The 26,963-nt window shown below is 36.6% G+C and overlaps 1 protein-coding gene across 19 annotated transcripts in view; it reads left to right on the forward strand.

Moving 5' to 3' along the window:
- The window catches only part of PPFIA2 (PTPRF interacting protein alpha 2), a 498,399-nt gene that overhangs the window by 454,498 nt on the left and 16,938 nt on the right, over window positions 1-26,963 (forward strand). For 12 of the 19 annotated variants that reach the window (XM_046013266.1, XM_046013270.1, XM_046013267.1 and 9 more), the window contains 5 exons: window positions 8,066-8,147; window positions 12,220-12,420; window positions 20,153-20,215; window positions 21,725-21,754; window positions 23,286-23,479. In XM_046013266.1, coding sequence (XP_045869222.1) covers window positions 8,066-8,147; window positions 12,220-12,420; window positions 20,153-20,215; window positions 21,725-21,754; window positions 23,286-23,479 — 570 coding nt within the window. The remainder of the gene's footprint in view (window positions 1-8,065; window positions 8,148-12,219; window positions 12,421-20,152; window positions 20,216-21,724; window positions 21,755-23,285; window positions 23,480-26,963) is intronic. The other 7 variants (XM_046013268.1, XM_046013269.1, XM_046013283.1 and 4 more) reach the window with 1 other exon arrangement.

The raw sequence follows: 26,963 nt of genomic DNA on the forward strand, positions 1-26,963 counted from the left end.
AGCTGTCAAATTATTTTGACTTATATTTTACTCTTGGATCTTATTGAGCCACATATTTATTTCTTCTGGTTATATCAATAACTAATTACTTGTCATGTGCTCCAGTAAATAAGTAAGCCCTTAAGATAAATTTTTCAGAGAATTACTTTGTATTGCAATTACACAAAATCAGTTGAACTGAAACAAGTTACAAGAAATTCAGCTTTTCCTTCCCAATTAGATAAACCTCCTTCTTCTGACAGAGGTGCACAACCTGATAGTAAGGGGGCAAAGACTATACATATTAGCCAGGAGGCCAAATAAATCTATACCACTTATGAATATAAGCGAACCACAAGAAAAGTGGGAGACTCTTATTTTGTTTAATACTAACAATGAAGTAGATGCTGCTGGTGTTAATGTAACCAAATTCCTATACTCCGTTTACCCTCCTTTCTCAGTTATGAAAAATTCAAAGGCTTATTATCTAAAGGATCATATGGGGGTTGAGAAAGTTAAATCTGTGGCCAACTTTTTGGGGCTCTAATTCTGGCTCCACCACCCACTGGTTCTGTGCTCCAAGTGACTTTTGCTCTTCAATGTCCTCATTTGCAAATGAGTATCAATATGTATCTTATCATTGTGAAAATTAAAGAAAGTATACATGTAAAGCACTTAGGACAGGGCTTCACACAAAATATGTGATAAATGAATGTTAGCTATTGTTGCATGGGATCCAGACCCTAATTTGTCTACATCCAGAACTTCTGTTCTCTCAAACCATGATACTGTATTTCTGAAGAATAGAAGTGGTTTATGTGAGACAAGAGAGCATGTTAGATAAGTCTCTATTATGATACATTATAAATGAGAGGTGTAAGAAATGCAAAACTGGAGTAGACACAAGTTACAACATTTGTATAGAAGAGAAATCTAATTCTGCCTGGGAGAGGTCTTGGAATCTTCACAAGAGGGAGGAAGCATTAGCTGTGTCTGAAGGACGAGTCTGAGTTTGCCACAATTCTGATGCAAAGAGGGTGTTTCAGTCAGAAGAAAAAGACAAGCATCACAGATGGTTAAATACAATGAGGTATTGGGGGAATGGTGGTGTTTCGGCACTCCAGATAGGAGTCTGTAGAGAGAACCAGGGCCAGATTTCTAAGCATTTTTTCCATCATGCTAAGATATTTGACCTTTATTTTTAGGACAATGGGGAGGTTTTTAAGTAGGCAAGTCTTAACAAAAAGTTTGTGTTTAGGAGTGTCTCACTGGGAGTTGGAAAACGGATGTGAAGGAGGTAGGTACAAAACAAGAGACAGAGAGACTCTGGGAGTCTATCGCCATGATCCACAAATGATGAGAATTTGAACAAAAGCCTGTGTAGTAGTCAATCAATTTGTAAAATATCTTATTTAATATTAGAGAGTACATTTTTTCTCTTTCTGAACAGCCAGTATAGGTAACTGCTAAACAAAGTTCTTACTCAATTTTAAGGTGCAATGCAGAGTTTGATGTTAACAAAAACAAAATAATTAGAATTCATATTGTCATCAAAGATCCCAGGTGGTTGTCAACATTGAGAGTTTTGTGGATTACAATATAACAACCATTCAAAAGATCGTCTTGGCCAGAGCATGGGAAGAAAAACAAGAGGCAGTGAAAGCGCAAACTCTCATCTCTAGAACTATAGAGTCTTGGGTGGGAGATGGGATGCGTGTGGTACTATTCAACAGTCTCTAGGACTGATTTTTGACACTGTAAATTTCCAGATTCTGAAGGATAAAGAGTCCTTTTGGAATGGAATTATCACGAAAATGAAAGGAAGGGTCATGATTTAGGCAAACAGTAAGATTCTGATGGTTGAAAGGAAAGAACTGTTCAGCTCTGGAAAATGGTACTCATAATGATAGAATTCGTAATGCACAAATTATTTGCAAAAGTAGTTCTCAGTTCTAGTTAGAAGTAAGTGAAGATGATTAGAAAGGGAAATCAAGACTAAACCTATTTAGTATTTGTAATTCAGTTGAGGATTATACTTTAGACATTTAAGGAGGGTTCAGAGGACAGTGCTATGACAAAAGTAACAGCTCACATTCATTAGCTGTGTCCTTTGTGTGAGGTCCTGCTGTAATTACATTACATGTATTTTCTCAGATCACTTTCACTGCAACCCCCTGAGGTAGGTACTGTTACCAGCTTTATTTTGCAGATGAGGAAACTGAGGCACAGAGAAGTAAACTGACTTGTCTATGGATGCACAGCTAAGCAGAGGTCACACCAAGAATCAAGCCAAAGCAATCGGACTTTAGAGGCCACTCTCTTACCTCTTCTGCTAGCACAGCAGGGTTTTGTTTTGTTTTGTTTTGTGTTTTTTGATGCCACTGTATTAGAAGGGTTAGAAAACTCGAGCTAGGGCCCATTGAAGGGTTGGGGGAAAAAGTAAGGTGGCAACGAGAATAGAAAGTAAAGAAAGATGAAATAGAAAACATGAAGGGGAAACGGGCAGGCATTAAATGGAAGGTGACTGGCACCACTATCCTGAGTGACAGAGGAAAGGGTACTGTGTGCTCTTCACACAGTCATATCACAAATTGGCAATCCTAAAATAGCATCGTAGGCTAAGTGGTCTGAGAATAAGGGTTCTCTTCACTGACAGTGATGAACCATCCACGCTGGGAAGAATATAAGAAAGGAGACTTTACTGGCCGTGGTCTGTGACTTTTTTGAGTAATTAATGAACTTTATTTCTCAGAGTTTAACACTTTCTTGAACTTGTTGATTTACAAGTTGTGAGTTATGTCCCCCTATTATGAGGGTATGAGGACAGGGAACTTTGCATGCTCCAAGGTTAATCAAATTTGTTAGGTAGTCAGTCACCTGATTTTTTTATAGACCTACTACGTGCCAGGTTTTGTGTTCAGCAAAGAATAAAACCGACTTAATCTCTGAGTCGATAAAATGTTAAAGTACTCTAGTACCTAGAACTCTAGGTAGGAATGCTTAGTATTCTAGGGCACTTATAAAAAGAAGTAGTAAATATTGACTGAGGGGCGAGGAAAGGGTGGCTTCAGAGAAGAAGTATTTCTGTATGTCTTGAAAATCAAGACAAAGTGAGTGGGAAGACAAGGCAGGGAGGCATGAGGACATTGTTGAGTGTGACAGAAACACAGCTTGCAAATATGCAGACATTCTCCTCCATTTAGGTCAAAACTGCAATAATTGAAGAGAGACATAAAAGCAAAAAAGGAGAAGCCAGACATTTCCGTTTGGATTGGGTCACTGAGGCAAAGTCATACTTGCTTAAATTCATGTGGATTAGGAGTTAGAAACTACAAACCCAGCAAATGCCCTTGATTCATGTACACTTGTTAGACACTGAATCGTTTATCCAGAAATCCTTGGGGCTGGTTATGCCTAGGGTGCCCACACCTTGGTCCTGTCCTCAGATCAGGCCTAGCATGCACAGGCTCCCCTCCCTAGAGTGATACATGGGCATGCAAATGACTCGCACACCCAAGTGTTTCTCACCTGTTGGGCCTCCTAAGGTGTCACTTTCCAGTCACAGTAACTCATTGACACCTATTTCAAGAGAGTCTGACGCCTTTGGGGGAATCTAATGGCATTCTTTATTTAGATGAGACTGTGTTTCTTAAAATACTCAACAATTCAGAAGTTTTTCTTATTCAGTACAATTAGTACATTACTTTGAGTTTTCACACAGGTGGTGACTGCCCTGAGCCAGATAGATTTTCTAAAAGGAAATGTTACTGATATTCTCTAAAAGCTAGTCTACATCTTAAAACAAAAATGCATACCGATAACAATAGTGATGTATAAATTATCCTTTGGGGAAAGAGGGTTGAATATTACATTGTCTGGAGGAAGAAAAAAAGAGAAAGAAGAACAAAAATATTTCTTCAGGTCTGCAGTAATTTCCAGAGTCACAAGTATACTAGGATCATAGCCTTGCTCTGGAAGAACTGCCCTTGACCTTTGAAAAGGCTGAATCTGGAGTACAGAAAATATGCATATCTTTCCACACGTGGACTGGTCAAGCAGAGAACACCAGTATATTCAAAATGCCTGTTCATGGCAAATCAGTTTTTTATTTAGTATTTCTTAAAAAGTTAAGGTTACTATTTCTCTGTCTTTGGGCCCAAAATTCTCATGAGCAGAAACATGCCCCCCTACAATTAATGTTTACCCTTAATAGTCTGTTAGAAAATCATCATGTATCAAACTCTGTGATTTCTGGTTATTATAGTTTGCCTGTATTGTTGTTGTTGTTGTTTTTTAACATTACTTCTGTCTCATAGCATACACATACAGATATATGTCTCTTATAAATTCTGCATGGTGCAGTGTTTTTTAAGATTGAGAAGAATTAAATGTAATACTGCTTTGAGAATTTCAGTGCATTCCTTTACACAGTTAATTCTGCCCTCAGATTAAGAGAAAGAGCATCTGAAATTAAAGTCATGTAGCCCTCAGTTCTGCTACAAAACCCAGCCTGCCGCCCAGAATCTGGCAGCTGTTTTCAACTCAAGGGCCTTTACATGGGCTCCAGCCCTGCCAGCTGGGGACCAAAGGACAGAATCCAGTGGACTAGAGTTCCCTTTTCTTATTATCTTAGCATATTCTTACTAAAGTTATTATGGTTACAAGAGCTTGTGATTTTAGCAAAACAAACAAAGCAAAAACAAAACAAAAAACCTCTTTTAAGGGCCAGATTGCCCAAGGATTTCACAAACAATCATGTGATTAAATTTCTGTGATGACAGAAAATAAAACTATCTGAGCATATTGGAACTGCATCTTAACCAGCCTGCTGTCAGGGATCCCCAGCCAGATCAGACTCAGGATCAGCTAGAATGGGAGTTACTCTGACAAACTGGCTCAAGAGGAAACAGAATTTAAGGACTTTTTTTTTTTTTTTTTTTTTTTTGGAAACGAAGCTTTGAATGGAGTTGTAAGTCAAAATAGAAAAAGGTATTTGGACTACAAAAATATATATATACATTGTGGCGCTCAATTTACTCTAACAAGGAGCACCTAACTGCTAACACTGGCAGACAAGTTCAACATTCACAGCTATTTATTGAGCGCCTTGTCTGTGCCTGACCTTGTTCTAGATGCTTCTAATTATCTCTAAACAGAATACGTGAATACATCGGTCCTCCTTGAGCTTATATTTGCTTGGGATATAATAGATTGAGCTGTAAATGATACTCTGTGTTTGAAGATAAGTGCCGTGGAGAGAAATAAGTCAAGGAACAGGGATAAGGAATGTATGGTGGGAGTGGAAGGAGAGAAGCGGGGGAGACACTCAGAGAAGGTGACATTTGAGTAAATATTAAACGTAGGAGAGGGAGTGAGCCATGTGGAGATAGAAGGCACAGGCATTCTGTACAAAGGGAATAGTGGCACAAGGGTCTTGAGGCTGAAAGAGGCCTGAGCTGTTTTCCAGGGAACAGGGAGGAGGCAGTGTCGCTGTGTGAGGAAGCAGCTGAATCAGAACTAAGGAGGGTAGGAGAGTTATCCTATCTGCTGCTTTGCCTTGTATTCTCAGCCAGACAGGGAGTGATTAGGGCTTATGAGCAGAGAAGTTAGAGTATCAGACTCAAGTCTGAGCAGGTTCTTTCTGGCTCGTGTGGTGTAATATTTTTAGAGAACTAGTCAGAAGTTTCACAATTAAAGTCTAGCTATTAAAAATGGCTTCTGTACACCTCTTATAATTCACCTGTGACAATGTCATTTGCTTCCTAGGTGCCAAGCATATTTACTTGCCTTTTTACTAAATGTAGCAAAAAACAGCTGTAAATGTATGTTTGTTTCTTCCCCTTTCCTGCCACTCAGCTGGTACGTCACAGGAAGTGTTTCTTGCCCCCTTGGGTATAATATACAACTCTGAATAAGGCTCCTCAGCTCCATGGAGGCCTGCTTTCCATTGGCTTGCACACATTCCATGCCGAGTCCTTCCTCTGACCTACCCTTACTGCTTATCCTGCTTCGAATGCCTTTCCACATGCCCTTCACAGCCAGCGTGGTTGCCACAATGCCTTCACCAACTGTTTCCATTGCCAGTGACCCATTTTCCAAAATCTCTCACTCAGAACATGCATCACCAAGTCTTACCATACGTTTGTGTACCATGTTGTGGTTTTGGACAGTTCATGGGTTTGCTTTTTCTGTCTAACCAGGGATATTATGAAAACCTGGGGCCATGCCTGTGTTTCTCACATTGAGCACAGGTCTGTGCTCACAGCAGGTGCTTACAATGAGTACCTTGATGGTTGGCTGGTTGACCCTTCAGCCCCTTTCTCTCAATACCGGGAAGAGTGAGACTAGGCTAGTTGAGTCTGTTTTTCAGTGAAGGAATGTTGGGAAGCCCAAAGGAATGGGGGATGGTACAGCAGTCCAGGTGAGGAAGCCCCTCTAGTGTTCACCTTAGAGTCAGGGCTCTGGTCACTCTTCCCTGTCACAGGTGGTGAATGACTTACCCGGAGAACTTACCCATGTTTTCCTTGATATTCCCTCAAATGAAACAGCAGTTGATTTATACCTCTCTTCAGCTGCTATAACTTCAGTTTTTGTTTTGTCTCTTTGTTTCTTTTTTTTCACACGGAACGTGTGTTGGCACCATCTGCTGCAAATAGGGAGAGTTCTCACTGAAAAGCATTTTCAGTTATGTACAGTTGAACACCACAGGTTTGATCTGCTCAGGCCCACTTATCTGAGAATTTTCGTTGATAAATACACTGCAGAATTATAATGTATTTTCTCTTCCTTATGATTTCCTTAATAACATTTTTTCTCTATATTTACCATAAGAATACAGTGTAAAATATATATAACATGCATAATATGTGTTATTCAACTGTTTTATGTTATCAGTAAGGCATCCAGTCAACAGTAGGCTATTAATAGTTAAGTTTTTGGAAAGTCAAAAGTGCAATGCAGATTTTTGACTGTGCAGGGGGTTGGTGCCCCAGCCCCATGTTGTCCAAGGATCAACTGTTTCTTTACATATTCTAATAAGCAGTTGTTTGTTTGATGGTGGGAAATAATCAAATGCTTCATTTTGGAGTTCATATACGATATTATTGATATAGATTCCTAAGCATGAAAGACACACATTCAAAAGAGCGAATTACACACTACATTTTTATCATCTGTGTGTAAGATCAAAGCATACTAAGGAACAGAGAATATATTTTCCAATATAGTCCTGGTCAGGTAAATATCAATTTGAGTTTCAGCACATATTTGTTATTTCAACAATGAACGACTCAAATTGGTTTTGTAAATGGATGTCAGGTATAAGGCTCAGTAGTAGAGACAATGATTAATAATGCATTTGGCAAGGCTCTTTACAACATTTTGCTATCAGAAACAACCATTTGTTGTCATTGGGGTGTTTCACTTTCATTAAAAACAGGAGTGATTATAAATGAAAAGGAATGTAGTATTGAATTTCACACCTTACATTACTTTCTTGTGATAGAAGTTAATTTCCCTCTGAGTTCTCTTTAAATGAGAGGTAATTTCATAGTCTAGATTAAAAAAAAAAAAAAAACTATGAATATAGCTACCTGGACCTGAAGAGCATACTAAAATGAAGCACATGTCTTGAATGGGACTAAACAACCAAATTTACCTACTGCCTCTATACAGACATTTTCTCTGTCATTGAAATTGTAAGGAGAAGTGAGCAAGGCAGATGGAAGAAGCCTCATTTAGATCCCATGATGTATGCTTGAATATACATATATGGGCCATTTTCTTGTTAAAGAGATAAGCTATTTGCTGATAAAATAATTCAGCTTCTCAGTCCATTAACAATTTAATGTTTGAATATTGGGAATAAATGTTGGAAGAAATTATTTTTAGTTGTCAGTGTTTCACTCATAATATCAATTGGTGATTTCCATGTATTACTAAAAGGAAGGAAGAATTCTGTTATTCTGTATTACTTCAGAAAAAGTATGTAAAAAATTATTGGCTTTTAAAAAATATTGTCATTAAAAATAATCGTCACTGCCTTTTTCCATGCTACCTAATTAATAATCTTTGCTGTGTACTTCAGGCATGAACTTCTGGAAGAAGCTCGGAGGAAGGGATTACCTTTTGCTCAGTGGGATGGGCCCACAGTGGTTGCATGGCTGGAGGTAAGAGAATTAAACCAGAAAGCTCTTAAATTCATCTTTTCAGTTTGATACTTTTTCTAGATACAGGTAAGGATGGGTTCCGGAAGTAACAGCTTTCCAGTAGCCTGGAGCAGCTTATAAAAGAGCTATTTGCTTTATCCAGGAGGTTGTGGGCATTGTTTTAATCTTAACTCTGATAAATTCCTGTGATTGGGGCAGAAGGAAGCACCTAGTGGGATAAAAAGAAGTTTCTCTAAATCTTACTATCTTCATGTCCAGAGAAGAGAAGACAGCTATTAAGCCACGTATCTGTTGTTGCAAGAAAACATCTGTCCCCATCCATCAGTCCAGAGTTCTTCCTCATCCGTAGGATACAGAGAAGAGCCATCTCTGTATTCAACACTTCTGTGTTACCCAAGAGATCACTGTCACCGGATTGCGTGGAGAGCCAACCATTCCTTTGCTTGTAAATTAATTCCAGAACCTAATTCTCTAAAGCCTAGAGGTCAGCTAGGTTTAGCTGTTTGGAATAAAGCAAGAGAATAATGTGTCCCCTTGTTCCCTTCTGGTCTAAAGTGAGTGTTAAAATGAAACAAGATCTTCACTCAGCACTTTCTACAGAACACTGGGGCTGGGAAAAATAAAAACAACACCTGAGCAGAGTGGGGGGCAGCAGAAGCAGACTGGGACGGTGAAGGAAACACACATTTGACCACAAAAGACCCCTTCATACCACATATTAGTAGTGTTCACTGCCTGTTCCATTCAGTTCTCTAATGTGGGCTGCTGCCCGGAGATGCCAGTATCAGAGCAAAGAAGAAAATAGGCTTTTCTTGCCTGGCAGAGGCTCTTGGAACCCATTGTTTTAAGTGGTTGGAGATGATAAAGTCCATGACTTTCATTATCCTATCATATCCAGAGCTAACAAATTAATCAATGAGGAAAAATTAAAACCCAGTTTAGTTTAAAAACTAGTCTTATATAGATAAAGACACACTTTGCATTTTTTTCTCGGACTGAGTGAAAGAAGACTGCGTCTTGCTTTATTTTATTCTCTCGTGTCAAGGGATTTTCCAGAGCTGCTGCTTCCAAATGTGCTTTTAAAATTACGATACTTTAGGGGCGCCTGGGTGGCTCAGTGGGTTAAAGCCTCTGCCTTCGGCTCAGGTCGTGATCCCAGGGTCCTGGGATCGAGCCCCACATCGGGCTCTCTGCTCTTCAGGGAGCCTGCTTCCTCCTCTCTCTCTGCCTGCCTCTCTGCCTAGTTGTAATTTCTCTCTGTCAAATAAATAAAATATTGAAAAAAAAAATAAAATAAAATTACGATACTTTAAAAATCAATTATAAAGCAACATGCTTAAGAAAGCACACTTCAAAATTGATAGCAATTTTTTTTGTTAAGTGTCACTCCATTAAAATGAGCTGCAGTTTGACAGAGTGTTAGCTGCTACATTGGCAAGTGATGAACAAACCCTTCGATAAAAATGAAAAAGCCTTACCAACATTAGGGAGCTACGAAATGACAGGCGGTGAGGTTTTGTGCTAATTAAACCTATCCTGAGCACACAGAAATTGCTCGTAATGTGCTTCCTAAAGTGACTCAAATTACAAAATGGAATAAACAAGATGAATGAGCGGGGGGATCCAATGAAAGAGAGCCCTTAAGTTTCACCTCCTTTAGCGCCTCCGCGCGTGCACAGCCTGGTAGGAATGATGTGCAAACGTAAGTCTGATGCTTCACACACCATTTATCCACACCAGAAACTTTCTGAAAGTCTAATTAGGGATGATACTGAAAATAATGGATGGGCAATCCTTTGGGTAATATTATTCAGTATAGAAATCTAAATATCTTTAAAAAGGGGAGGGGTGAAAAATCATTAGGGTTCAGTGAACGTATATTTAGATGTTTACTTATTTTGAACAACTTGAGTCTATAAACTAAGAAGTCACCTCCCATCTTCCATCATATCTAATGGTGTCTGTCAAGGTGAGGTCAAAACCTTGTGCCTCACCTGTTAGAAGATAGTAGGAACTTTTCCGTCATGTGCCATACTTAGGTTCCCCTCTGTCTTGTCTTTTATCTTAAGTCACAGTCCAGGCCAAACTGACTCAAAGATTTGGCTTTTAATTTGTTTGTCTCCCCTATAGATACAAGTAGTGTCCTCATACGACAGAATTTTTTTTTTTTTAATTTGACAGAAATCACACTAGGCAGAGAGAGAGGAGGAAGCGGGCTCCCTGCGGAGCAGAGAGCCCAACGTGGGGCTCGATCCCAGGACCCTGGGATCATGACCTGAGCCGAAGGCAGAGGCTTTAACCCACTGAGCCACCCAGACGCCCTGACAGAATTTTTTTTAAATAAAAGGATATCTAGGTTAGTTATCTATTACCATGTAACAAAATATCCCCAAATGTAACATTTATTTTCTTCATGGCTTCTGTGGGTCAGGAATCTAGACAAGACTTAGCTTGGGTTTTTAATCAAGGTCTCTCACGACGCTGCAACCAAGGAGTCAGCCAGATTGGCAGGCATCTCAAGGCTTGATGTGGAGAGAATCCATTTCCAAGTTGACTCTGGTTTTCACAGTTGTAATTCAGTTCCTTGCCAGTGACTGGTCAGAAACATCATCTCCTTACCACCCTGTGGGTATCTCCATAGGGCTGCACACAACATGGCAGCTGAAGTCTTCCAGAGCTAGAGAGTGCTGAGAGGAGGGAGGGAGAGAATGAGGCAGGAATGAAGCTACCCTCTTTTTGTAACCTAATCTGGAAAGTGGCGTCCCATCACTTTCACAGTAGTCTAATCATTAGAAATAAGATACTGATTTCAGTCCAAACTCAAAGGCAGAGGATTACACAAAAGCAGAAATATCAGGAGGAACTCCCTGGAACTCATCTTAGAAGCTGCCTTAGCACAGCTAGAAGTAATAGAGCTGAATCTCTGTTTTAAAAATGAAGAACATAAGGCCAAGGTTTAGAGAAGTTCACCAGTGCCACTGAAGCAATTAGAGCCTAGCCTTCCGGTCCAGAGATTTAGGCATTGACTTTTGCTGATTTATAGCTTTTCTTCTTTCTCTTACTCTCACTATTCTCACTCATGTTCTCTCTCCTTTTGCTAAGTCTGTTCATATCAACAAATAAAATAGTGCAAAAAAAAATCACTGTTTTGGATGTTTAAAGACCAAGATTTAAACTGCTCACTTGCATGTGCCCTGCTTCTTATTCATAGCTCATGATGGGAGGAAGGGAAATTGGAGAGAATATTCCTTTTTCAAATGTGCGTAATTCAAATGCTACACCACCACCCATGTGAGTTGGCGTTCACTCAGCACTTAAGATGTGTGCAGACACTGTGTACTGATTCCATTTCTTTCAAGAGCATCATAGCAAAGTTGGAAAATTGGAATCCCTAATTTCTAATGCATTATTCATTGTCTTACTTTCTTTATCTAAAGTTTTCCAGATGCTTACAACTTTAGTCTCCTCCTTTAGCACATCATTTTATCCTCCAAAACTTTGTTCATGCAGAACATCAACTTAAGTTCACACAACTATCGCATGCTCTAGGTAGGTATGTGAGAAATGGGGCTTAACTACAATACACGCTTGCATCAAAATCACATGACTGGAGGTGGTAAAGCTGTCTCTTTCTGCGACAGAACTCCTTTGCCCTCAGAATTCCAAAGGAGATTGAGAAATTGAATTCATGCATTAAACAAAGTCGATAGAGCCTTTACCAAATGCAGCTTGTGGCTGTTCTTGTCCTTAAATCCAAGGGGGCAGGGGTGGATTTGGTGATGTGCAGCTATTATGTTTAACCTAATAATATAAATTAGTTGTTAGATTGCACACCATGGAGATTCCATTTCAAATCTTTATTTCCATCCCTGCCTAGCTGATATTTTGTAATAAATTGCTTAATGCCTTTATGCCTCTATGTCATCTGGGGAAAATAATAGCATCTGTCTTTTGGGGTTTGGGCAGTAAAAGACTTCATATGTGTAAGGTACTTAGAATAGTGCCTAGCACATAAGAGAGATTATTAACTGTTACTGTAATCTGTGTGTGTATTTCTTTCCCTATCCAACAGCTCTGGTTGGGAATGCCTGCTTGGTACGTAGCGGCCTGCCGAGCCAACGTGAAAAGTGGTGCCATCATGTCTGCTTTATCAGACACTGAGATCCAGAGAGAAATCGGAATCAGCAATCCCCTGCATCGCTTAAAGCTGCGACTAGCAATCCAGGAGATGGTTTCCCTAACAAGTCCTTCAGCTCCTCCGACATCCCGAACTGTGAGTCAGTTTCTGCCCCCTCCCTCTCCCAATGGCTTGGGCAAAAAGCAGCCATTGTAAGTCCACAGAGCCAAACTGTGGCAGCACACATTTCAATGTCAGCATGAATTATTCTGGAGAGAGTTAGCTTGCTCTTCATTAACCTTGCTGCTACTTTTAATAGGTTTTCAAGTGAGGAGCTGTGATTCTGATCAGACTTGAAGGCTGTGACCAAGATAGATGTTTGAGCTAGTTTCTAACTGAAGTCTAGGTTTTTCTCCCAGGCAACAGGATCCCAAGTTTACTCTTTTTTAAGATGTTCCCTTTAAAACAAAACTAAAAAAAAACAAAACAAAACAAAAAAAAACCACCACCCCAGGAGATGAGATGTTGGCATTTGTGCTTTCTGAAGATGCAATGCTGAACTCACTGCTTCTTACGTAGTTTTCATAATTATGCAATTATGCAGATATTGGTATTTTATAAATACCAAGTGGAAGACCTTCCTTCAAATTCCCTTTGCTTCTCCTGTATAAATCCCTATTCGTCTCATAATCTTGTCCCTACCCTAATGCTAGGAAAGAACAAAATGTCTAAAAGAAAATGCATGCCAGATGACAAATTCATATACTCAGAACAACTCCAAATAACATTCATTCTTTCTTTAGTCCATTGCTGAATTATATAATACTATATAATACCTTTTGCTGGTAAAGCATATGATTTCTGATGTTAATTGAATTTCTCTGGCCCCATGTCTTATTGCAGAATAGCAAACTATGGAAGAATGAGGTAAATTTGAGATGTGCATAAAAGATAGAAAAGTGGTATTACTTTATTGCAGTTTTCAGACATAAAACTAAACTTGAGTATAGCTTTTTCTCTGTGACCTTCAACAGTCTGAAAGAATTGGCTTCATGTTTATTGTATCTATCTTTACATTCCTTCCCAGTATACCAGATTCTAATGCCAGAAATACCAGGTCAAATTTTAAAAGGTTTTATCTTTCTTGTGTAATTACATTTTAACTTCTTTCTAAGTAAAGTGTATAAAAAAGATATAATTTAACAAACCTTATGTATAACATTATTTTTAAATGTCTATAATTTTGCATACTATAGCTGACATATTACTTAAGCTAAGAAATAATGCAGAATATGTTTGACATAAAAGTGGAATAGGCCATTAAAATAGATGTTGTAAACCAAATTCAGATCTGATAGAATTTGGTTTCCAAGTGAGAGAGAAGCATCACAGTTGGCTTGTATCAACACTCTTTTCCTAAGAGCAAATGCATATACAGTTATTGAAAATGCAAAATTGGAGCATTGGAAGTCCCAATTTCGAGAGGAAAAGTAGAATATATTTTATGATTTTTATGTAGCACCCAAATCCATTTCTTAATGGAAAATAGAATAATTAAGCACTATTTTTCTAAATATGTCTAAGTGAACTTAAAAAATTTAAATCACAAACTATTAAAATTAAGAGCATATTCAGTTTAAAGAACAGTCAAATGTGAAGAGAACTTACAAGACTCTTCACGGTCTAGTGATCCACCTCAATTCACCTCAAAGGCTTTATTAACTGTCCAGGTCAGGATCCTAGTGACACAGTACTATTTTCAGCTTGCTAAGCTTTCATGCTTGTGGGTGATTGTGAGCTTTGGCAATTGCTCTTCTCTCTGCCTGGAACATTCTTCCCGCTCCAGGATCGCCATCCTTCCCCAACTCATCCTTCATTGAATGATTCTTGAATGTTTTCCCTTGAAAAAGCTTTCACTGAGTGCCAAAAACCTGGTTTACTTCCCTTCCTCATTACCATTCCATATACTTATAAAAACTAATTAAAAATTTCTCTTAATTTATCCTCCACTCTAGCCAACCAAGAATATTATCAGTTTTCCATGGTCCCCAGGCCTTAATTCACTGCCAGGCAAATTGTAGAGAATAATCAATAAACATTGATCTTAAGAATGGTGATTGTACAAGTCACTCTGTCAGCTGTTACAGAGGCTATGAAATCTGTATGGCCTTGACTTCAGAGATGACAACTATGTAAGGAAAGTGAGACTTGCTCAACACTAGGAGATGAGATAGTTTAATTTCTTAATGTTAGGCAGAAGCAAAGAGTTGTGAAGTTCCAAAGAAGGGGAAACCATTTCTGGTTGAATAAGGCTTCAAAAAAGAATTAACAGAAACAAGATGGGATCGGGAGGGAGACAAACCATAAGACAAAATGGACTGAGGGTTGCTGGGGGGGGGGGGTGGTGGAGAGGGTGGTTGCGTTATGGTGAGACATTGGGGAGGGTTCGTGATATAGTGAGTGCTGTGAAGTGTGTAAGCCTGACGATTCACAGACCTGTACCCCTGGGGCAAATAATACAGTATATGTTAATAAAAATAATTAATAAAAAAAGAAAAAGAAATAAATCAATGAATAAAAAAGAATTAACAGTTCAAAGGTAATCTGAAAAAAGAATTAACAGTTCAAAGGTAATCTATTATTAATTATTAAAAATTATTAATTTTGTTTAATATTAACTTTTGGATAAGACACCTTTTCGGTCTGTTTCCTTTATCTTTTTATAAAGATAAATTATTTTGCATCATTTATTATTTTATATATATTTTTTAAACTTAGTATAGCATGAACATTTTCCTCATATTATTAATATACAGTTATAATATCATGTTTAATTGCTGCATAATTCCTTCATGGAAATACCATAATGTATTTAACCAAATCCCTAATATTGGACATTTTGCTTATTTACCAATTTTCATTGTATTCACAATACCATAGTGGATACACACATAGTTATACTGTTGCATAAACTGCTTCCATAGCAACATTTATGTATAGGGCATTTATAGGCTTATTACTTTGAATCTTAATGGCCAGACTGTATTGTATAACCTTTCCTCATCATTTTATTAATATTGTTACCTTGCTTAAACTTATATTTTTATTTTTTTTTATTTTTATTTTCACACACAAACTATATCTTTTATTTGTAAGATTTGTTTAGGTCAAAAGCTCTTTTATATATAAGTTAACAATTTTTCATATGCATATTGATTTAGTATTTAAATGAATTACCTATTGGTAATTTTTCCATTTTTCTAAAGGATACAGGAATATTCCTCTTTTTACTAATGTGTAAAAATTCTTTATTCAGAGAGGATATATACCCTTTACCAAATACTGATATAAGTTACATAAAAAATAAGTTGTATCTATTTGTTTTTAAAATGATCTACTGAATACTTTTTCTTCCTTTTACTCCACCATGGAAATATTTACTCATGTCCAATACATTTTAAGTACGATTTGCTTTGCTTATAAATTTCTAGTAATGAATCCACTACATAAAGTGAAGACAAAAACATCTTAAAGTCATCACCTAAGATTATATATTAGGATTCACATTTTATTTTATTTTTATTTTTGGAGGGGGTTAGGAGTGGAAGGAGAGGGAGAAAGAAAATCTTAAACAGGCTCCATGCTGAACGCAGAGCCCAATGTGGGGATGTTATTGTTTCTCCCAGAACAGTGTAATTATTTCAGACCATACATGTGTTTCTTTGTGTTCAGGTTTGAGTTCGGGTTCCTCAGTCAGGTGTATCTTGCTTATTTCCTCAAATTTTCAAGAGAAGAAGACAAAGTTGTTTACTTAGACTTTTTTTTTTTTTAAACCAAATGGAACTTCTATCTGATTCTGCCTCCTTTCCTGTCTGCATGAAATGGGCCAGACCACCCAAAAGAAAATCTAATATTTACATTTATTACTTTCTTGGGTCAGCCCTAATTTTCCAGCTTTCTGTTTGTTCTTCCTGAGCTGCTGCTGTTGTGGAACCTAATACAATAGGGATAGAAATACCAGTTCATTGAAATATTTGGTTAAAGAGGGATGTCATAGAGAATGAGTACATGCTTTAAATATTTTATCTTCAATAAAAATATGTAAATGTTCAGGCACTTGCAAATTTAGATGAAACACTTAGGACTTTTCTTTGAGTACAATTCCAATGCCTGGAGTTCTACATTATCTCTTAGAACTTCATCCATAAAACATCTTCAATTTTTCTAGTTTGAGTTTCCTTTTAAAGTGATAATTTCAAGATACCGAACAAGCTATTTGAATGCAGGATCCTCCTGGACATTTACAATCTTTTCCGCAGACTTTGATGAAGTTGTATCTCACTGATAACATGCTATAAGATTTGCCAATATCTGTCTTTCCAAATGATTCAACTCAGAGTTCATATGAATGAAACTTTTATTTTTACTTTATGTAATATTTATTTAAACTGCCTAATTAAAAAACAGTGCAGTAGAAAAAAAAAGGTTTGGGAACACAGAATTCAGCAAATTCAAGCAGAAATGTAAGGCATAAAATAGACATCAGTCAGCACAATATACATGGGAAACAAAGAGCATTTATGAAACGAAAAATATACTGGAGTGGAGATTGCTTAATAAAATTTCTAAAGAAATTGTAGTAAATTTCTAATGAAACTGTGATGATATTCAACATCAGTGGACACCTAAGTGTCAGGCGCTGTTCGAAGTGCTTTACATATTATCACTCATTTAAACCCCACAACAACAACATTATGAGATAGGTACTTTTTTTTATATCTCTTGTATAGATGGAAAAAAACTGCTGTACAGAGAGGTTAAGCGACTTGCCTAAGGTCACACCGCCTTGTGGTTTGCCCCAGAGTTTATGCTATGATTTAGTACACCCTCCTGCTTCCTGCATCGACCTGTTTTCTTCTCTTTTACGGCATTTCTTCCAGTCTGCTTTCGTTTCCCTTTTCATTATTAGTACCTCATAATAAAGTGAGGTGCAATTGTGCAAATGCATCTCACTAGTCTTCATATAATGAGAAATATTTCTTTTCTTATATTGAGAAACATGAAATCAGATGGGGAGAAATGTGGATCGGGGCCATTCGAATGTGAAAAGTAAATGTCAAGTTTATTTATTTTGCAACTCAATTACCAAGTAGAATACTACTGCAAAATGATCTAGGAAGTAACAGAAGTGACTTCCAGGTAGATAAGGTTTAGGATTATCCTGAGATCTTGCTGCTTTACTTATTTTCTCTTTCTGCCAGCAAGAGAAGTGATTATTTTCCCATAATTAATTTTCATGAGTTATACATTAAACTAATTTTAATATTTATTTTTATGCTGTAACTCTCTCCTGAATGATTTAATTAGGTAAGTGCTTTAATCCAAATGTCCTTTAGGAATTTTCCTCCTCGTTCTCATTTGATAATACTATCTACATATTCTTCTCCGATGGGACTAAGGTGAGGCAATCAAGGCAGGTCAAATACAAAATTGAGGGAGGCGAGCGCTGTTAGTTGCTGACCTTGCATTTGCATAGCCACGAAGGCCCTCTACCTATTCTCTAAGATACTCTTCACTGAAATGCTTGTGCTCTACAGAACCTCTTTATGACTTACCCAGGTGAAAGTTCCAAACCTTTAGCAGGTGGTGAGGAGAAAGAAATCTGAATAATTGACTTACAGTGCATGGGCTTGCTTATAAAATCAACTTGTTGAAACTTTGACAATGTCTAAACCATTGGGTTGTGCCAAAGCTATTTTATGAGTTACTTTACAAGATTCTGGAATAGACAGTGCTCCTCACAGGCAAAACCACAGATCAAAAGAGAACAACACACAACTTGGGAAAGTTTGCCAGCCATACTTTAGAAAATTGCCCTCAGTATATGTTATTTTGCACATAAAGCTACAGTGAAACCCTGGCTTCCAGCATCTTCCCCGTTCCAGAATTTGATGATAGACCAACCAATATAGACTTTAAGATAAACTCTGGAGGGGATTATACATGTACAAATTCCAGTATGAGATAATACTGATCAAGTTTACTATAGAAGGAAGGAGATCTTTTAATTATTTGGATTCACAGTTAACATAGAAGCTACAGAAATCATTATAAAATGAGACTGACTAAAGTGAATTTCAGGTAATCATCACAGCAACTCACTTTGTGAACAAACAGTACAGTCATTCGGGCAGAGCACTGTGGTCACTGGGTGTAAAGGGTATGTGACACATGAGTGTTAAGTTCTTTTTAGTATAGTACCCTATTCACAAAGTTAATAAAAGCAATTTATTCTGTAATTTAATGATTCATACATCCATATGCCTCTGTCTGTTTATATTGAGCACCATTTCCAAAAGTTGGGTGTAGAGAGGAGGGTCTCTTAATAATATAGGTAGCTCCAGTATTCAAAATAGTTTCTAGGTGCACATAGTTTTATCTTATAGGGAAAAATTCAGATATACCCTAAATTTCAAAATGGTAGGAAAATGAGAATTTTGCACATATAAATTTTATAAATATGATGGCTGTCCTCTGGGATTTTTCTTAAGTATGCTCTATGTCCAATTTGGGACATAACTTCCCTTTGTTACTGAACTATATATATGTATGTTCTTATTATATATTATGCATTACTCATATATATATATATTTCTCTTATAAATGAGATTTCTCTTATATTGAATTATACTCATCAATTTAGTATATATGTTGTTATTTTTCAAATTATACTAAATTACATAATTTATAATAGAAGGAAAATTCAAACAGTACTATGTGTTGGTAGAAGAGGCCAGAGAGAGTTACAGTGGAGGCTTATGTTGGGGTATCAATTTTGCTACTTCCGATTCTAGACCCCTTCCAAAACAAGTAGTAAGCAATGCATAGGATATAAATTCCATTGTAACTATAGGATGGACGTACTTGGACAACCTTGCAATGTTCATTAGGATTTCCCAGTGAAACGGTGAAATTTAATGAGAAGTGGTTCCCAGTAACCATTCCCATCAACAATATGTCATATCTGTCGGTTACTAACTGGACTTTGGTTTAGAAATTGTGCATTATTCAGTATAGAGCAAATATCATGGGTTATTTTATTTAGAAAGCAAATGAGACTTTATAAAGAGTAGTGCCTGCAAAAAGGAAAATTTCCTTTTACATCATGTTCTCTGTAATGGTATAGGGCACTGCTGAGAAATTGGGAATCCTAGGTTTTGTAATTTCTGACAGCATTTAGTAAGGTTGAAGAAAATAGTCTTTAAATTAAAAATAGCATTTCACTTCCTTTTCCTCTCCAAGAATATAGGAAAACAACATAGGGAATTACAGAAGGAAGAAATCATTTGGAAAAAGCTGATATTTGTTTCCAGACAGATGATGATAATGCTTTCCACTTTGTACTGACCACCAATTTTCTCTTTTCAAGGACATGGAAGAATCAAAACTTTGTGAATGACATACTGGTAATTGCACAACAACGTCCTGTGCCTTTGTTTTCTGAAGAAAAATAAATACATTCCTCTATAGATCAAATTTAATCAGTTCTTTATGATTACAAAAACAAACAAAACTGGATCCATTAGCTACCTACTTTGAAATGCAAATCTTGGTGTGGCCTTTTTCCTGATTAATAATCACAGGACCATCATTTTAAATCTATCCTACAGGAGCTTCACAGCATCCCTCTTTCTATTTAATCTTTTTAAGTAGAAGAAAAAGGAAGCTGTGAGCAGACCAGCAATGCTGTCTCTCCTGTGCATGTTGTAGAAGCAGGAGCACGGTCCTGTTGCCATGGGGCTGGTAACTTACAGTTCTGCTGCCTTTCTTCTTTACCACTGCTTCCGTGCCGTGGACCCCACTGCTCCCCACCGGGCCTCCTCCCTAGCCTTCAGGCAACGTTTGGGTGACCCATGAAGAAATGGAAAATCTGGCCGCTCCAGCAAAAACGGTTAGTCTTATGGCTTTGTAAACATGAAGAAAAGTCCTTTGGCTGCTATTGGGATGAGAGAGCTGTTGTGTGTATGACAGATCAGAGTAATGGGTATGTTTACATAATGAAATGCATTAAAACTAACATTTTTCATTAAGGTTTCATTTTACTGCACTTGGACATTGTAAATGAAGCAGGGCTAGATGGTCATAATGTGGTTAATATCGGAAGAGTTAGTAATATGCAGGCAATAATCAAGGATTTTATAATCCTTATTTATCCATTTTGCAACACTGGGAATTTTTAGTAACATATCACTTGGTATTGGGCATAGTCACAGGAAATGCATGTTCTCAAACCCAATTAAATGTGTAATAGAAAAATTCAGATTGAACACTCCTTTTTTGTCTTTTTTTAAAAAGATTTATTTATTTATTTGAGAGAGGTAAAGAGGGGAGGGGTAGAGGGAGAGAGAAGAGGAGAGAGAGACAGAATCCCAAGCAGACTCCCCGCTGACCCTGGAGCCCAGTGTGGGCCTCAATCTCACACAGCCCTGATATCGTGACCTGAGCTGAAATCAAGAGTCTGATGCTTAACCGACTGATCCACCCAGGTGCCCCGAAGACTCATTTTTAATATAAGCATTTAGTTTCTTGTACTTTTACCAATATAGAACTTAAAACTCCACCCCTCCAGAAAATATTCTGTTCATTTGATACTCAAAGCACAGGCTTAAAGAAATTTTTAGTGACTTTGATTATAATTGTGAGCTTTTAAAAATATAATATTACACATAGTCATTTTTCACTTAAAGTAACAAAGTTGAGTATGTCATATATTTTATACATTTTATTCTTAGCAGCTTCTTTTAATTTAATGTCCTTTTGGTTGTATCCATATGTGAAAAATTGATTATCTAGTTTATGAAGGATAAAAATGTCAATGTCATTTTCTGACTATATTTCTAGTTCAGTTTGTTGGGTTTGGCTTTATTCTTATTTACTTTTGTTTGTTGTTGACCATTGCTGAAATCTATTTGATTACTACAAAGCTTTGTTAGAGGGAAACAGTTACTTTTTGTACTTCATTAATTTACTTTACATTAGATTTTTTTTTCATTATGTGTGTGTATATGTGTGTATGTATACATTTACATGTGTTGTATACTTTTGTATATATATAATCGGGAATTTTTATTGTAGGTTTTTTTTACATTGACATTTGGAAAATAACATACTTTTAAGAATTAAAAAAAAGTTTGGGATGACCAGATCAAATGTATCATGAAAAGTCCATATGTCATATGTGTGTATGTTTAATTGGAATTAACTAGAAACTATGTGGTTGCTCTTGAACTGCTGAATTGATTACTGTGGGTTTGAATAAGGATCAGTGTATTTATCTAGTTAAGTCATAACATTTTCAATAACAAACAGTTTTGCTCCCGCTAGAATAATTTTTACTGTCTTCATTTGAGATTAATTTATGTTTATCTGCTTTATTAATCATTCCCTGCTGCTAACACAGAAAGAATCTGAGGAAGGAAGCTGGGCCCAGGTAGGAAATTCATATGCTCTAAAACAGTATCATTTAGTACGCTATGAGGATATAAAGTAAGAAACTGTAATATGTCATAATATTATAAATCTTCACTTAGCTTAGGTTAGGCTTATATGTATATTTGAATATGCTGTGTTGAATACCATATATGTCTTTTTAAATCTCCATATTTTGCAAAGAAAATGAATATCATTTCATATCATTCTTTCTTTTTCAAAAGAATGAACTGTAACTTAAATTTCTCTGAAATTGCCCCAGAATACATTTAATCAGGAATCATTCAAGTTGGATATAAAAGGGGGTGTTAAAAAAAAAACTTTATGAAACATATGCTTTAAAGTATAATGGAAAGCGTGGGCGGTCTGGGGTCAAAGACTGTGTGTCCACACTGAGCCTGCAGGTCCAAAGCCCCTTCCATTAACTGAGACAGCGATATGAGACAGGAATCTGTCCTTTGAACAAGCATGTGTGTTTGCAAGGAAGCTGCACATTTTTCAGCATTTTCACATGACATGCAACCAAAAGAATTAATGCGTGTGATCGTGCATCTAATTCAAACCTTTGACTAATGAGGAAAATTTGGTAGTTATTACTAGGACCTATATTTAAATATTCATTAAATTAGGGTGGTATTTGGTTTTGATTTTGGTAAGAATTTCATCCTTTTTAAGAACACACAAAGAAGGGGAGCACCTGAGGCTTTCATTAGAAATACATGTTATAATTACAAGTGTGGCTTGGTTGTAACATAAAGAACTGAATAAAAGATGCTGTAAAATTAGTAGATAGTGATAGTCCTTTTTATTAATTGGTCTAGAGGCGATGGTGGACTTGGTTTTCATTTTGGCTGTCATGAACAATGGTTAGATGAGTTCACTCATTTTGTTATATTAAATAACTAGATTTTTTGTCTTTGTTTTTTGATGAAACCCTACTTCTTAAATACAGAGTCTGTATATCTAAAAGAGACTGATTCTTTCCAATGACCTTTATGGACCCTGTCTGCATGCTTCACTAGATAGCAACAGTGTCCACACTGCATGCAGTCTCTTACCCTTGTTGCCCCTCTATTTGTTCATCAAAGTTTCTGTTTTCACCTTGAGATTTGCCATTATACCACAGCAATGATAGCAATAACATTGAAGAGAAGGAAATGGTGGGGTATTAGCTGACAGATAAAAATCAATTAAATTAAATAAATTTAACTATACAAAGAACCTTTAGGCTCAGCATGTGTATTATGCCATTAATTCTATTTTTTAATTTAAAAATGCATATTTGTATAGAATGTAATTTCTTCTGAGAATACAAAACAAACACAATCATTTTCTGTAAGCAGGTGCCACGATACATGTACCCAGAGTTCCATTTTGTGAAATTAAATCAAATACTTAAAGGCTAGGTATTATTTCTGCTTTTTCCCCATATAGCATATTAATTAAATGTCAGTTATAAGAATATGCAATATCCTCCTATTACCATCTCATTTTATTGGCTAAGAAACTTGACTGCTATAAAACAATTCTAGTGTCCGGTTTTTCTACAGACTCTGGCTTATGGAGATATGAACCACGAATGGATTGGAAATGAATGGCTTCCCAGCCTGGGGTTACCTCAATACAGAAGTTATTTTATGGAATGCTTGGTAGATGCAAGAATGTTAGATCACCTAACAAAAAAAGATCTCCGCGTCCATTTGAAAATGGTGGATAGCTTCCATCGGTAGGTTTTCTCAAACGGTAATGAAAATGAAACAGTAAATAATGTATATATTACTAGAACAAAAAGATGTCTAAGAAATAGAGAATTATGCTATTCAAAACATCTCTGTGCATATACTTGGCACATATTTTCATGCAGCCAATTGCAGTGACTATCTAATACAGAGCTGTGTACATATTATGAGCTCAAAGTTTATGGAACCACACATGTACACAATGCAAAATAACTTTTTTTCTGTATCTTTTGGAAATTCCATATTTGTGATTTGTATCTGTGTATGTTTTTCTGTTAGGAAATTATTTATTAAGAATAAAATTAAATCAGTTTCAACTCTATAAATATATATATAGTTATAAATTATATGATTTAGGTATATATTAGAAAAAATTTGAGAAGGAATTCCCTGAAGAAACTGTTTCTTTGTTTTCATATAAATCTTTTAATGTTTTTATCTGTGCATTAATTTTCAGAAAAAAACACTGAATGAATTGTGAGAAAACCATAAGGATCCATGAATAAAATGTAACCCCTTTTTTCAAGTTGTTTACCGTCTAGGGGGAAAGAAGAAGCTTGTTATAATACCATGTCATAAATATCATGCTTATATCTTTGTAGGTTATGTGAGAAATTGTCAGTTGGATTATGATTCTTTTTTGTTCACTTCAAGTTTTCATTTATTTATTTTTTAAAGATTTATTTATTTATTTGTTTGAGAAAGAGAGCACACCGAGGAGGGGGGAGGAGCAGAGGGAGAAGGAAAAGCAGACTCCTTGTTGAGCAGGGAACCCAGTGCAGGGGCTCAATCACAGGACCTTTGGATTATGACCTGAGCCAAAGGTCTGAGCCACCTAGGTGCCCCTGAAGTTTTTATTTCAATTCCAGTTAGTTAACATACAGCGTAATACTAGTTTCAGGAGAATTTATGGTTCATCACTTACATACAATACCAGTGTCCATCACAAAAAGTGCCCTCCTTAATACCATCACCCATTTAACCCTTCCCCCACCCAACTCTCTCCATCAACCCTCAGTTTGTTCTCTATAGTTGAGTTGGTTTTATGGTTTCATAAGTAGTTTTTTATTATGATAAATTAATAAATATAAATCTAGATGATTTTAGCTTGCAAACCCCTATTTGTTCACATCCTGTCCAACATTTAATTAGCGACTGAAATGAAAACGGTATAAAAAATCAGACATGTTGATGACATAAAATTAGGATAAAGAGATAATAATTGGCGCTCTTCAATTATACTTATGGAGGTGTTTTGAATCTTAATACAGTTGTTGATACTGTTGGATTAAATTTAGTAGAGATAAGTGTGATGTGGTTTTTAGAAACCATTAAAATGTTGGATGGGAATCCATGATTTAGAAGTAGATCAAGTGAAAAAGTTTGATTTATACTTGGAACAAAAATCTCAGTTTTGGTTAATGGCTTACAGGACATATTTAGACTGTGTTTATTGTCAGACTCAGTGAAGTTCTACCATATGGTGAGATGACAATAAGAAACTGTATTAATATATGGGCATTAAATTGTTATTGATAAAGTGTTAAGAGTCCTTTGGAAAAGTTAAATTAATTTTTTAAAATATATTTAACTTATTTTTTTTATTTTGAGAGAAAGAGAAGGAGAGAGAGCAAGTGAATCCTCATGCAAGCTAGGAGGAGAGCAGAGGGAGATGGAGAGAGAATCTTAAGCAGGCTTGACTCCCAGTGTAGAGCTGGATGTGGGGCTCAATCCCACGACCCTGAGACATAATCCCAAGATTATGACCCTGAGACCATGACCCTAGCTGAAACGGAGAGTCAGACACCCAACTGACTGAGCCACACAGGCACCCTGAAAAGTTGAATAAATTAAAGACATTTAGCTTGGATAAGGAAAGACTTTAGATGTTTTCCTGTTTTGATATTATTACATGCTGGAAGAGTAATATTTGCTCTGTTGAACATGTGCTTTTCTAGTTCAAATAATTGTAGATAGTAGGGTGAATGATTTCTGTTCAATATAAAGAACAGCTTTATAGGACTCCCAATTACCCTATCATATACACATTATTAGTCAGTGAGTTCCCTGTCCTTGAACTCAAATTTTATGTGGTTGTAGTAGATTTTCAAATATTAGAATCTTTGATGACATATTTGCAGCTGTTTCCCATTCTTCACTGATTGACTTTTGTTTTACATTATAGTAAAAATGATTATTACATTGATCAAGAGTTTTTTTTAATAAAAATTACAGAAACAGTGGAGTTCGCTTGGTTCAGAGAAATACATGAGCTTCATCTTTATGCTATGCTTAGTTCTGACCTAAAGCAGGTAGAACTGATTGCGTAGAGCATCCCACTGTCTTATGGCCCAGTTTTCCATCTGGTAGACATTGATGTCATAATATATATCCTCCTTAACTTCAAGCTACCTAATGTCTATGGCTGTTATTACATCAGTGTTATCTGTTTTTCCACTACATTAATTTGTTGGGGATGCCATAACAAAATACCACAGACTGTGTGGCTTAAATAACAGAAATTGATTTGATCACAGTTCTGGAGTCAAGAAGTTCAAGATGAAGGTGTCAGCATGATTAATTTCTTCTTGGCTTGCAGATGGCTGACTTCTTCTTGTGTCTTTACACAATCTTTCCTCTGTGTGTGCACTTTCCTGGTTTCTCGGCATGTCCAAATTTCCTCTTCTTTTTTTAAAAAAAAAATATTTATTTATTTAAAGAAAGCTCTACACCAAACATGGGGCTCAAACTCACGACCCCAACATCAAGAGTCGCACACACTTCTGACTGAGCCCACCAGGCACCCCAAAATTTCCTCTTCTTATGAGGGCACCTGCCAGTGAGACTGGAATAGTATCCACCCTAAGGGCAATATTTTAATTGATTTACCTTTTTAAAAACCCTGTCTTCAAATATAGTCATATTCTGAAATACTGAGGATTCGGGCTTGAACATTTGAATTTGAGGGAACATAATTCAGCCCATAACACTTTGATTTTTTTCCCATTTCTTCTGATTCTGAAATATTTTAACTCAGCCTTGTCCTTATTAAAATGGAAGGCTTAGAAATGCATCCACTGCTTGGGTGTAAGCTGGCCAGTGTGTATGGCTAAAGTTGTGTGTATTTCTAAACAAGAAATCACTAATAACAATGCTCTTTACTCTTGAAGCCTAGAAATTCTTTTTCCCTATTGTACTCTTTCACGTCTTTTATATTTAATATCACCATGTCTTTCTTCTTTCTTCTCTCTGAACATCTCTAGTGTCTGGATTTTCTTTGTATGCTCATGGCAATTGTCCTTTCTGCACCCTTTATTTTCACAGCATTGACCCCTTAATTGATTTCCTTCTCCCTAGGTTTACCTATTCTCCTCATCTCTGATTTTCCTGCCAGGTTAATCTTCTTACACCAAAACAAACAAACAAAAATTTATGATCAATTCTTTTTGCTGTGAAAACCATCCGGACAGT

This window comes from Meles meles, chromosome 7 (genome assembly GCF_922984935.1).
Source record: "Meles meles chromosome 7, mMelMel3.1 paternal haplotype, whole genome shotgun sequence".
NCBI classification, from domain to species: domain Eukaryota; kingdom Metazoa; phylum Chordata; class Mammalia; order Carnivora; family Mustelidae; genus Meles; species Meles meles.